The sequence below is a fragment of the Salvia hispanica genome, chromosome 2 (genome assembly GCF_029641045.1).
Source record: "Salvia hispanica isolate PSC_SH4W2 chromosome 2, Shi_PSC_v1, whole genome shotgun sequence".
Classification (NCBI taxonomy): Eukaryota; Viridiplantae; Streptophyta; class Magnoliopsida; order Lamiales; family Lamiaceae; genus Salvia; species Salvia hispanica.
In genome coordinates, this window is record NC_142693.1 from 11,399,801 (window position 1) to 11,414,139 (window position 14,339).

The window sequence follows — 14,339 nt, forward strand, 5'->3', positions numbered from 1 at the left end:
GATGACACATTTGGAAAATGACACAGAATTTTAGGAGATGTTGTTTTGTGTGTTAGGTGGAGAGAGAAAATAGTATATTTATATTAATGTGAGAGAGAGCTTTTTCCAAAATAGAAGATGTGACATCTTTCGTGGGGAAACTAGAAAGGAAAGTGTGACATCTATTTTGGGACGGAGGAAATAGTATTTATAGATGAAAAATGTGTAAAATTTAATTATAAATTAAAAAATAGAAATGCCGCATTTTGTGGCGGACGATGGTCTACAATAAGGCTGCAAAACCAGCCGCAAAACCTAAGGGACCCTGATACGGATACAACCACCTTAATGGGGATAACAGTCGCACAGGAAGGAAGGGCCGAAGAGGAGGTAGTAGAAACGGCGTTGACCAAAGGTCCAGACGCCGGAGGAGATTGTGATACTCGGGAGCGTGAAGGCCGGACTCCGACAACGTCCGACAGGAAAGCACGCCCGAAGCAGAGAATGAGACCTCTGGTGAAGTATGGGGACTTCGTTGCTCGTTGATGACAACAGATAGTTAGAATAGTTATTTAGTCTTTAATATTTATTTTGTTTATTTTCCTTTTGAACAATTTATTAAACAATTGGGTCGAGCACAATATAAGCTCCTTATCGGGTTTTCTTTGTTGGTTCTTTCTCAGTCCGTAAGTCGAACCAACCCTAGGGTATTTAGTTATAAAACACAATACTGTTCTCATCTTTCAAATTAATGAAGAGCATATTTTAGCCTCTCTTTATCGTTTTCTTGCTTTTAAACCCTAGTTGTGAGGTTATCGAAGGGCAACAGTCCCGGGACTTCCAATTTATCGTTTCCCAGCATCGTGATAAGGGCAATACTCTTATCAGACTGCCACGACTGCACCTTTTTCTAGCGGCAGTGACTTTCGACGCCTCAGCCTTAGTTTTGATATAAGAATGTCATTCTTATACCGAAACTGAGGCAAAACTAAACCCATTAGATCAGGATGATCAATCACTTAGATTGCGCCATGTGGCAGATTTATACTCCCTCTGTCCCTTTGTAGCTGAGTCGTATATCTTTTTGGGTTGTCCGACTGTAGCTGAGTCATTTTTTTTGGGCAAAAAGCAATTTATTTATTCTCTCTTACTTTACTTTCTCCTACTTTATTCTTTGTTTACTTTCTCCTACTTTATTCTTTGTTTACTTAACTCACTTTTAACACAATTTCTTAAATTTTGTGCTGAAAAAAAATTCCTCTACTACATAGAAACGAGGAGAGTATGGTTTATTTTATGTTGTAAGAGCAAATTATGGAACCTATGTCAATCCATAAATTAAAAAAAAAACTCTAAATACTAGTAAAATTTCATATAACTTTCTCGTTTGAATCATTATTTTCACATACCATATATCAAACTAGAGATAATTTTATGAGGATTTTAATGAAATCTCAATTGGATAGCTTCCAAGCAAAAACTTGCACGACATAGAGTTTGTATTGAGAGGGCAAACCATATCCCACATCGGAGAATGAACAAAAGTTGCAAGCATATAAATGGGTTATCCCAACTCCATTAGTACGAGGCCTTTTCAAGAGTACCCCAAGAGCAAAACCGTGAGGGCTTTGCCCAAAGTGGACAATATCATACTAATGTGGAGTTTGTGTGCACCACCGAGACCCAACAATGGTATTAGAGCCCTGGTTTAGCGCTGGGCCTGTGTGGCTCGGGGTTCGGTGGTTGCGCTTGCAAGTTCTCCGATGTCTCTGTCTGAGCTCGACCAAGACCTGCGGTGACCTGGTGACCTGTAACATGAGGCAGACATGTGGTTTTGGTCTGTTGGTCTTGGTTTGAGGGGAGGATTGAGAGGGCAAACCATATCTCACATCGGAGAATGAAGAAGAGTTGCAAGCATATAAATGGACTACCCCAACTCCATTAGTATGAGGCCTTTTCGTGAGTACCCCAAGAGCAAAACCGTGAGGGCTTTGCCCAAAGCGGACAATATCATACTAATGTGGAGTTTGGGTGTGCACCACTAAGACCCAACATGTATATTTTTGTAATGACTTGTAGATTAATGCTCTTCATTATATTTCTGTTATACCTTAAGTTAATGTACATAATGCCCTAAGTTTAATGTGTATAATACTAAAACAAATTTGTAAATTTTGAAATGTATATGTATATTTAAATTAAGAGTGAACTATAATGAAGTATATTGCAGCGGTGTGATGCTCTTATAGTTGTGAGAATGTAATTAAATGCAGACTTTAAATATTGTACAAACTCCAAACTATGATCTTGATTGTTAAAAAATGTCAATAGATGACAAAATAACATCAACAGAAATTTTCAACATAGTTGAAAACAGTTGACACTGCGTTGATATTGTGTTGACATCAGAATCTTGAAATTTTATACTGTGTTTACATTGTGTTGACGTTGTATTGACATTGTGTTGAAAAGTTTGGAGTTTGTACAATATACGAGTTTGCATTTTATCACTACATATAATGTCAAAAAATGTGCATATTTTTGAATTGTTTATGTGTATTTAATTTAAGAGTTAACTATAAAAAAAAGTCTCTACACAATATGATTTGCACATTTTCAGTATTTGGTAAAAAAATATATCACTAAAGGTTTGTAGACAATGACTTATTTACATTTAAGGTACTTTTGCACGTTTATAGACTTTTTGTCATTTTTTCAGTTAGTAGTTTCAACTTTCAAGGGTTTCTTTCTTGTTATGTATTCCACCCGTTGCTTCATCGGTCATTTTATCATTTTCGGAAGTTCCTTCTTCACACCTCTCATATTATTAATAATTTTCTTTTAGTTGTAAAATTGAACTATGGTAAAGAAATATATAACGCTAAATTCATTCATTAATTATGAAAAAAATTGAAAGAGCTAAAAACAGTAAAGAAATATATATACATATATAGAGAGAGAAGTGATCAAGGTCTAACTAATTTTAAGTGTATAACTAGAGAACAAATCTCAGGCACACATCTTAATACTCCAAATTAATCCTATGGTTTAAACAAACTTTCAAATTTTTATGAGAAAATACTTGTCTAAGGGCATTTTGGGAATTCAATATTTCAACATGAATTAATCAAATTTATAATCATCCATCGTGAGTTTATCGTCAAAATCTTCCCAAATCATTCTCCAATCTGAACCAAATTTAGCTTAGGATTTCTTCCAAAAATATGAAATTCCCGATCTGAATCAAATTCAAGCGCGATTTCTCAGATCTGAACCAAATTCAGCTTCGTTCTGATTGAATTCAAGCGCGATTTTCTCAAATCTGATTGGATCGATCAGCACGAATTAGTTTGGATCGATCAGCGTGATTTGATTCTGATTGAATTCATCACAACTGATCAAATTCGCTCCCGATTAACCAACGCAATTTGATTCCTTCATCGCGACGTCTGGACTCCTTCAAATGGATTCAATTCCGATACATTCATCGGAAGATTATTTCGATTCTGATTCCTCTTCATCGGGAGAGGAAGGAGAAACTGAATCTAAAGGTAATTATCAATTATTATCAATAAAGTGTTGTTGCTCAGCATGATTAGATCGTGTATGATGTGAAAAAACGTTAGAGTGAACTATATGTGACGAACAGTGAAGTAAATATGCTCTATATTGAAGTAAATATTGTTTGTATTGAAGTATATTATTCATTACAGTGAAGTATAACATAATTAAAGTGAAGTATTCCAGTGTTAGCGTAAAGTGTTTGTGATTCATGGTTAAAGTGAAGTAAAACATGGTTAGAGTGAAGTATTCATGTGTTATAGTGAAGTGTCTGTCATCTATGATTGTAGTGCTCTGTTTTTCCATTCAGTAAAGTAAAACATGGTTAGAGTGAAGTAAAAGATGGTTAGAGTGAAGTAAAACATGGTTAGAGTGAAGTGTCTGTCATCTATTCTTGCAGTGCTCTGTAATTCCATTTCAGTGAAGTAAAACATGGTTAGAGTGAAGTAAAAAATGGTTAGAGTGAAGTGTCTGTCATCTATTCTTGCAGTGCTTTGTTTTTCCATTTCAGTGAAGTAAAACATGGTTAGAGTGAAGTATTCTAGTGTTATAGTGAAGTTTCTGTCATCTATGATTGTAGTGCTCTGTTTTTCCATTCAGTGAAGTAAAACATGGTTAGAGTGAAGTAGTCCATGGTTAGAGTGAAGTAAAACATGGTTAGAGTGAAGTAAAATATGGTTAGAGTGAAGTGTCTGTGTAGTGCTTTGTTTTTCCATTTCATTGATATAAAACAAGGCTAGAGTGAAGTATTTGTCATCTATGCTTATAGTGCTTTGTTTTTCCATTTCAGTGATGTAAAACATGGTTAGAGTGAAGTATATTTTTGCTCACAGTGAAGTATATATTTCTTACAGTGGTTTACGTACCAAAATGTCCCGATGATTTGAAACCAAAAATTGGACAAAGTTTCATGACCCTTGATCGTGCATTGGACTTCTACAACAATTATGCTCGATATGTTGGGTTTGACACCCGTAAGAAGGGATCAAAAAAGGAAAAAGATGTCATTACTTGGATTTATGTGGTGTGTAGCCGAGAAGGTACAAAGCAAAGAAAAAATGAACAACATGAGGTGAAACGCAAGCGTTCTTCTATTAAGTGCTTTTGTAATGCTAAAGTGTCTTGGAAGTTTTTTATGGGTGTTGGTTATGTTATACAAAGTTTTGTTGAAGAACATAATCACGAGATGGTTGAGGAACGCCATAAGCGTTTTATGAAGTTGAACCGCAATTTGGATTTAGTCCATCAGAAATTCATACTTGATTGCGCTAATGCAAATATCGGTCCAACTTTAAGTTTTAGCTTACTCAAGGAAGTACTTGGTGGATTAGATTATGTAGGGTGTACTGTTTTAGAAGTATGCAACTACAGACGCGACCTTAGAGCATACGTGGAAGGAGCTGATGCACAAATGCTATTAAATGAGATGCGCAGGAAAAAGGAACTTTGTGGAGCATTTACATATGAATTTGAGATCAACTCAAAGGATAGACTGACACGTTTGTTTTGGTGTGATCCAACTGCCAAGAGAAATTATCATATGTATGGTGATATTGTTTCTTTTGATACGACATACTCAACAAATAGGTACGTGCACACTAATTACATTCACATGCCTTGTTCTTTATTGAGCATTTAGTGAACTACAATAAGCTTACAGTGAAGTATATTGAGCATGGCTTATATTGTACTGTTTTTATTCATTTTAGTGAAGTATAATGAGCATTTAGTGAACTACAATATTTGCTTACAGTGAAGTGTATTGTGCATGCTTGTATTGCTTTGTTTTTCCAGTTCAGTGATGTAAAACATGCTTGTAGTGAAGTATTCCAGTGTTAGAGTGAAGTGTCTGTCATCTATGATTGTAGTGCTTTGATTTTCGATTGCAGTGAAGTAAAACAAGGTTAGAGTGAAGTATTCCAGTGTTAGAGTGAAGTGTCTGTCATCTATGATTGTAGTGCTCTGTAATTACATTTCAGTGAAGTAAAACATGGTTAAAGTGAAGTAAAACATGGTTAGAGTGAAGTGTCTGTCATCTATGATTGTAGTGCTTTGTTTTTCCATTTCAGTGAAGTAAAACATGGTAAGAGTGAAGTAAAACAAGGCTAGAGTGAAGTATTCCAGTGTTAGAGTGAAGTGTCTGTCATCTATGATTATAGTGCTCTGTAATTCCATTTCAGTGAAGTAAAACATGGTTAGAGTGAAGTAAAACAAGGCTAGAGTGAAGTGTCTGTCATCTATGATTGTAGTGCTTTGTTTTTCCATTTCAGTGAAGTATTCCAGTGTTAGAGTGAAGTATTCCAGTGTTAGAGTGAAGTGATTATTATTTATGTCTTATAGTGATTTTAACATGTAGGTACTGCATGATAATTGCTCCATTTACGGGCAAGGATAATCATGGTCGCCCTGTGACATTTGCTGTTGGCCTTTTATCCAAGGAAAGTGCCGACTCCTTTTCATGGTTATTTAAACAATTTGTGAAATGTATGGGTGTGGCTCCAAAGCTAATCGTAACCGACCAAGATTTAGGAATGAAAGTTGCTATTGCAGAGGTTCTTCTTAGTACGAGACACAGGTGGTGCATGTGGCATATAATGAATAAAGTTGCTGACAAATTGCCAAAGAACATGCTTGGTAGTGAAGAACTAAAGAAGGAATTGAATGCATGTGTTTGGTCGGAGTTGATAGAGCCTGATGCATTTGAAGAATCTTGGCATGCTATAATGGAAAGATATGGGCTGGCCAATAATGACTGGTTTTCATCAATGTTTGCATCTAGAAAGTTTTGGGTTCCAGCCTTTTTCCGTGATTTTCCGATGAGCTCGTTGATAAAGACAACATCTTTGTCTGAATCACAGAATAGCTTCTTTAAAAGGTACTCAAAGTGTCGGGCTAACCTTATGCTATTTTATATGAACTATAACCATGCTTTGGAGGCTCAGAGAAGTAATAGCGCAAAGCTTGAATACTATGATTCAACAAAAGTGCCTATATTGCAAACAGAATTGGAAATTGAGAAACATGCGTCAACAATATATAGTGGTAGTGCTTTTAATGCAATTCAAGAGGAGATAGTTTATGCATGTTTCTCTTTGTCTTGTTCAACTCTAGGAATGTCTACCAATAGAGAGAATGAAGTATATAACATAAATGACAAGGATTCAAACTCATGGACAGTGACTTACTCCATTGGCGATGACACCTATTTGTGTGGATGTAAAAAGTTTGAGAGACTTGGTCTATTGTGTAGCCATATACTTTGTGTGTTGAAATATAAGTTTGTTAAGTTGATACCCGAGAATTTGCGTGGATGGAGATGGTTGAAGTCACAGTTTGTGAAGCCAATACATGGAGGCTTTTGTGATGATGAAGAAATACTCTCTGTTGTGGACGAGAAGAAGATTGCATTTAAAAACTTGTATGCATTATTCTTTGAAATAATACAAAGTATTGAAGGGAACATTGACCAAATCAATGCATTTACTGCAATTATTGAAGAAGGTAAGAAGCAGCTTCTCGGAAGTGTTGTTCTGCCTTCGACAGAGAAGAGAGCATTGATTGAGAATTTCTATGGCTCACAAGTTCCAAACATTATTGAAGTTCATCCTCCTAATGTTGTCAGTACAAAGGGAAGTGGTAGTAGGAGAAAATCCAAGAAGGAGTCGGCAATGAAGTTAGCAATGAAACCAGGCCGAAAGTGTGGAAATTGTCATGTGATTGGACACCATGATTCCAGGAACTGCAAAAAGGTGAATGAGAAGGCAAAACAGAGGCAGTGAGTATTTGGAAAGAAACAGTTCACTTTGTAGCCTTTTTAGAGCACCAATGACTCATTTTTATTACACTTTTGAGTGATTTTTATCTCAATTCAAACTTTGTTTTTATGTTAAGCTCAATTGCGAATAAATTCAATTTTATTTGTGTTCGTTTTACTGCTTACAAGTCTTTAGTTCGCTTATTACATGTTTTGGTTCATTTATAGTGATGTAATATTGATTATCGTGTAATAAACAAGAATAGATGACAAATACTTCACTCTAACATTGGAATACTTCACTCTAGCCTTGTTTTACATCACTGAAATGGAAAAACAAAGCATTACCATCATAGATGACAGACACTTCACTCTAACACTGGAATACTTCACTCTAGCCTTGTTTTACTTCACTCTTACCATGGTTTACTTCACTGAAATGGAAAAACAAAGCACTACAAGCATAGATGACAGACACTTCACTCTAACCATGTTTTACTTCACTGAAATGGAATTACAGAGCACTACAATCATAGATGACAGACACTTCACTCTAACACTGGAATACTTCACTCTAGCCTTGTTTTACTTCACTGAAATGGAAAAACAAAGCACTACAAGCATAGATGACAGACACTTCACTCTAACCATGTTTTACTTCACTCTAACCACGTTTTACTTCACTGAAATGGAATTACAGAGCACTACAATCATAGATGACGGACACTTCACTCAAACACTGGAATACTTCACTCTAACCATGTTTTACTTCACTGAAATGGAAAAACAAAGCACTGCAAGCATAGATGAGACACTTCACTCTAACCATATTTTACTTCACTCTAACCATGTTGTACTTCACTCTAACCATGTTTTACTTCACTGAAATGGAATTACAGAGCACTACAAGCATGGATAAATAGACACTTCACTCTAACACTGTAATACTTCACTCTAGCTTTGTTTTACTTCACTCCAATGATGTGCATTGTGTATATAGTGAAGTATATTGTGCATATAGTGAACTATATTGTGCATATAGTGAAGTAAATAGCTCGACAGTAAATAGGAACTAACTATTGAATTTAAATGATGTTTTTTACAATAGTTCATGAACGCTTGAAGTTTACAATCATGTTTTCCACATTTATGTCCATGTTTTTCTCACATTCTTTATAATGCTTTGATGTTGTTACCATGTTTTTTAATGACTCATGGTTTATTTCTGACAACATTAATGCGCTGCAATACTTTGCTCTTAGTCTTTGGAGTATTCCCTTGCTCCTTGTAGATAATCCACATTTCCAATCTTGTTCCCGCTCACCATAATAACATTCCATATGTCTCATCAAAAAAACTCCACAATCTTCTGCATTTGATGTTGTTCTCCAAGACATTTTTAGCCTCTTTATGGTAACATCCTTTATTGATTTGCATTGCACGTGATAACCCATTTTTGTCAAATACATTCTCTGCAATATATTATCATGAATATCAGAGGTAGTTCACTGTAAAGAGTATTCTAGTTCACTGTAATCACAAAATACTTCACTATATATCATGTATACTTACCACAGTTTCAGGTATGCTACCATAATTGATTGTGATGTCCTCATCACTACCATTCTTTGAATTGTCAATCACCACTATGCTTTTAGTGCTAAATCTAAAGCATATGGTGTAGTAATGTTCCGCAGCACAAATTGGAAAGAACACCTACAAAGATGATAACAATTTCAGAATAAAAACAACAGTGAATATAACAAAGAATCTTTTATATTCAATATTTACCAAATCTACGTCGACCCACTTGAAATACGGAATTTGTTTAATCTCATCTTCTAGATTGCTACAGAATCTATCAATTGTGGTGTTGATGTCCGCCCCATCAGGCCGTTGTACAACTGTATACAGCTGAAAGATGAGACAAGTCAAATCTGGATATAAATAATTCACTATAGTGAACATATAGTGAAGTAAACATGCTTTATAATGAACATATACCATCAGTTCATTTTTCAAAATTTATACTATTCTTACACATAGGTATGTTGTAAAAAACAGACGCCTCGATGAAGATAGAGCCCTGTATTCTTCCATGTTATTCAAATAAGATGCCCACGCGTTGATCACACCCACTTCTACTAGCTCATGCGGCAACAGTGAACAAAATTCTCTTTTTGTTACAATTACAACATCATCATCATACAATATGTTGTCCCTGTTCAAACATGTATGTGTGTTAAGATTTCTTTTGTATATTTTTTCTTCTAAATAAGAACTATAATATAAATCTTACTCATTTAATTTAGGTGTTGTCATAATCCAAAAAAATATTTGTGACTCTTGCAAGGTAAACTTTGTTTTTGACTGAACCATTCTTTCATAGAATGGAGATCGCAGAGCAGTGGCTTTTCTCTTCTCAGCTTTTGAACGTATTGCCATTTGTTCAATCCTAGCACTTGCCTGTCAGGGCAAGAATGAGATGAAAACTTCACTATATTGTTTATATACTTCACTTTATAAGACATATAGTTCACTGGATGTGTATTTTTACATTACTGAAATAGAAAAATAGAGCAAGTTTTACTTCACAATAACCATGTTTTACTGAAATGGAAAAAAAAGCACTACAAGCATGGATAAACTGACACTTCACTCTATAACTGGAACACTTCACTCTAACACTGGACTACTTCACTCTAACACTAGAATACTTCACTACAAGCATGTTTTACATCACTGAAATGGAAAAACAAAGCACTACAATCATAGATGACAGACACTTCACTGTAACACTAGAATACTTCACTCTAGCCATGTTTTACTTCACTGAAATGGAAAAACAAAGCACTTTAAGCATGGATGACAGAGACTTCACTCTAAAACTAGAATACTTCACTTTAACCATGTTTTACTTCACTGCAATCGAAAATCAAAGCACTACAAGCATAGATGACAAACACTTCACTCTAACCCTTGAATACTTCACTCTAGTCATGTTTTACTTCACAATAAGCATTTTATCAATTCTTACAATATCCGGATCGTAAACTACTAATTCGGCTGTACGATTTTGTTCAGCTTCTTTCAATTCTGACTGAATGCATTCATCATCACCACCTATCCCCATGAACGCTTCTAATGCAGACGCAATTTTGGCATCCACATTGTCATCCTATTTTCATAACAAGAAAAGAATATCAAATATAAATACCACAATACAAATGTACTAGATATCTGTATTACCTTCAATTGTGTGTTTTTTAATCCTCCTTTAGTTAGATCAGCACAAAATTCTTTTGTCACCTGCATATAGTGATATGTATTTAATCATAAATACAAAAACTTAAAAGGTAGATATAAACAAGAAGTAAAAAAGTATTATAAATTAAAATACAGCATCATAGAAATTTTTTTAGTTCACCCTGAATCATATGTCAAGTTTTAAAACACAACAGACCAAAATCAAAATCAAATTGTTTGCATCATTCCAACACTTCAACTTACATTTCTTTTCCAAGTTAATATCAGGAAAAATTGATGTGCCTTCAGCCACTAGTTTGCTCTTTTCATCATAGATTTCCATCATCTTTTCCATGAGATCAATCCACTCTGGATTATCCTCTTGATCGACTTCCATAGCATGTGTCATATTATCAATTGGATTTGACACAGCTTGTCCGACTCGAGCAACCTCGACACCCACCATTCTAAGGGCAGTTACTGCTACAACCTTGAAGCAATTGATGTCTTTGCTAGTTGCCGGGGCATTCTTTATACAGTTCATCATTTTTTTAATAGAAGCTGTAGCTTCCCTTATTGAACTTTTTATTTCATCATTTGAAGAAGCTTCCTCAGTTGTTGGCAAAGTATTCCCAGGAGCTTCATTGGTTGAAGGAGCTTCGGTTGTTGGAAGAGTTTTCACAGGAGCTTCATCATTTGGTGGGAGAGTATTCTCAGTGGTAGAACGGACAGGGGCAGTGACAATGATTGAATCATTATTGACATATAAAGCTTCAATGGAGACCGGGTCAATAATGCTTTCTATGCTTCCTCGGCCTATAACACCACCATTTTTGAATTCCAACTGACCTCTTTCCCTAAGAAGGGTGGTTGTCCAGTTCCGGACAGTGGGAAATCTTCGAACCACCATCCTCGTCCTGTAGACAACCCTATCAACATAGCATGCCTGCAAAAAGGTTCAAACATGGATTATAAGCTCGGACGACAAACACTTCACTCTAACACTGGAATACTTCACTCTAACCATGTTTTACTTCACTGAAATGGAAAAACAAAGCACTACAATCATAGATGACAGACACTTCACTCTAACACTGGAATACTTCACTCTAACCATGTTTTACTTCACTATAAGTTGTGCTTAAATTAGAAAACTCACCAATAAGAAAGTGATGGGTCCAGTGAATGGAGTGGATTTGTTCTTTTTTTTTTCCAGCTATCATGTGCTGTGATTAGCACATTCAAAACATAGTTGCACCAGTTGTACTTTCTCACATTGGAAATGTTGTCTATATAGTCCAATATTCTTCCATCACAAATCCCATTTGCAGATGGTGAGATCAGCACAGAGTCCAACAGTACAAGAAAAACTTTTTTAAACAACTCACCACCATCTACATCAGTATCAAGCTGGTCTTGCAAATCAGTTGCGTAGATTGAATTTCTGTCCTTCTTCAAAGCTTTTGCAATGTTCTGCATATCATCGTTTATGTAAATACTTCTTTTCAATATTTATCTTCCACTCCCCTCTTGGCAATCCTAAGGTCGCATGCACATCCTCCTCAGTGATATGCAACGGCTCATCATCAATTAACTTGATTCTTGTGCAGTTGTCTAGATTAAAATTCTCCAGGAGTGAAAATGCCATTTCCGCAGGAATACTTCTGATCTTTAGATGGACAAGCTGCCCGAATCTCATCTCTTCCAGCGCAGCTAGTTGTCTTTAGTTCATCTTCTCTATGGCATCAACTAGATTTTTAATTCCTACCTTGACAACAAGTTTCGGTCTCCTGATTTTAATATTTTCAAAATCATCCGACACCATTTTTTTCTTTCCTTTAGCCTTATTCTGCTTCTTTGCAGCAGACTCTTCATTGTCATCATTTAAACCTTTTCTCTTTGAGCATAGAAGAAATAATACAAAAAAAAATTACTTCACTGTACTGTATCACAAACACTTCACTCTAATACTGGAATACTTCACTGAGATGGAATTACAGAGCACTACAATCATAGTTTACAGACACTTCACTCTAACACTGGAATATTTCACTCTAACCATGTTTTACTTCACTGAAATGTAATTACAGAGCACTACAATCATAGATGACAGACACTTCACTCTAACACTGGAATACTTCACTACAAGCATGTTTTACATCACTGAACTGGAAAAACAAAGCAATACAAGCATGCACAATACACTTCACTGTAAGCAAATATTGTAGTTCACTCTAACACTGGGATACTTCACTCTAGCCTTGTTTTACTTCACTCTAACCATGTTTTACTTTACTGAATGGAAAAACAGAGCACTACAATCATAGATGACAGACACTTCACTATAACACTAGAATACTTCACTCTAACACTGGAATACTTCACTGAAATGGAAAAACAAAGCACTACAAGCATAGATGACAGACACTTAACTCTAATTTGTGCCATATACATAATATATTTCATTAAGATAGTAAATAATTAAAGAACTCACATTGAGGTCTATCATGAATATACTTCGACCTCTTTTCAGAATAATCAGTAGTATTTTGTTTGGAAGGTTTATCCTCCCTATTCTTCATCCTTTTCTCTGCAACATCTGCAACATCTGCAACATCTGCTTCATTTGTAGTAGAAGCTGTAGTTTTTTGTTTGGAAGGTCTATCCTCCCGATTTTTCATCCTTTTCTCGGCATTAAGTGTTTCATCCTCCCGATTCTTCATTCTTTTCTCGACAACAATTGCTTCATTTGCTGAATCTTTATGACCTTTCATTTGTTCTATAGAAATACATAAAATTAGAATATTCTTTCTTTTCATATGCATATAGAATCAAAAGACTGAAATTATTTCATGAAACCTTTAAGTATGTCGATTGGTACAATCTCAGCCGCAATTTCTGCCAACCTTTTTTCCACTGAAATATCAAGCATAATACAAAAAATTTTACTTCATTGTAGATAACAAACACTTCACTCTAACCATGGACTACTTCACTCTAACCACGTTTTACTTCACTCTAACCATGTTTTACTTCACTGAAATGGAAAAACAAAGCACTAGAAGCATAGATGACAGAAACTTCACTATAACACTAAAATACTTCACTCTAACCATGTTTTACTTCACTGAATTGATAAAACAGAGCACTACAAGCATAGATGACAGACACTTCACTCTAACACTGGACTACTTCACTCTAACCATGTTTTACTTCACTGAAATGGAAAAACAAATCACTACAAGAATAGATGACAACCACTTCACTATAGCACTAGAATAGTGTAATACTTCACAAACACTTCACTCTAATAATGTAATACTTCACTAAATGAAAAACAGAGTATGTATTTGTTAATGTAATACTTCACTAATAATGTAATACTCACGATCGGAGTCTACGGTTGTTGTTTTTCTTTTTTTCTCTCGATCAAAACCTACACAAAAAAATAGAAGTAGTTAACTGTAGTGATTAACTGTAAGCAGATGTTCATATGTTTGAATTTGCAGAATTCTCAAAACTAACTTTTATTCTAAAACTAAATCTAAATTAAAATGAGAAATCTAAATCATAAACTAGTAGAACAACTTGCATTTTGAAAAATCTTTCTGATTTGGATTCATTGTTCGACTATGGATGAAGGCGACGATTGCAGACGCGATGGATGGAAACGGCGGCGATTGCAGGAACGAGAAAACGGTGACGATGGATGGAGACGACGGGAAGAACAGTGAAGGCGGGATCGATTGATTTGCGTAATTAAAATTGTTAACCTAATTTTATTAGAGAAATGTCCATT

At 35.3% G+C, this 14,339-nt stretch overlaps 2 protein-coding genes across 2 annotated transcripts; both read left to right on the plus strand.

Annotated features, from left to right (window-relative positions):
* The first annotated feature begins 4,450 nt into the window (after nucleotides 1-4,450).
* LOC125199118 (protein FAR1-RELATED SEQUENCE 5-like) lies at nucleotides 4,451-5,179 on the plus strand. The gene has a single exon (XM_089064828.1). It carries the CDS (start codon nucleotides 4,451-4,453, stop codon nucleotides 5,177-5,179), a length of 729 nt encoding a protein of 242 aa, XP_088920954.1.
* A 724-nt stretch (nucleotides 5,180-5,903) lies between these two features.
* LOC148931566 (protein FAR1-RELATED SEQUENCE 5-like) lies at nucleotides 5,904-7,319 on the plus strand. The gene has a single exon (XM_089064829.1). The coding sequence runs from the start codon at nucleotides 5,904-5,906 to the stop codon at nucleotides 7,317-7,319; it is 1,416 nt and encodes a 471-aa protein (XP_088920955.1).
* Nucleotides 7,320-14,339: the final 7,020 nt, after the last annotated feature.

Excerpts from the sequence above, each read along its gene's own strand:
- LOC125199118 (XM_089064828.1), top strand. The coding sequence starts at position 4,451 with ATGACCCTTGATCGTGCATTGGACTTCTACAACAATTATGCTCGATAT.
- LOC148931566 (XM_089064829.1), top strand. The coding sequence starts at position 5,904 with ATGATAATTGCTCCATTTACGGGCAAGGATAATCATGGTCGCCCTGTG.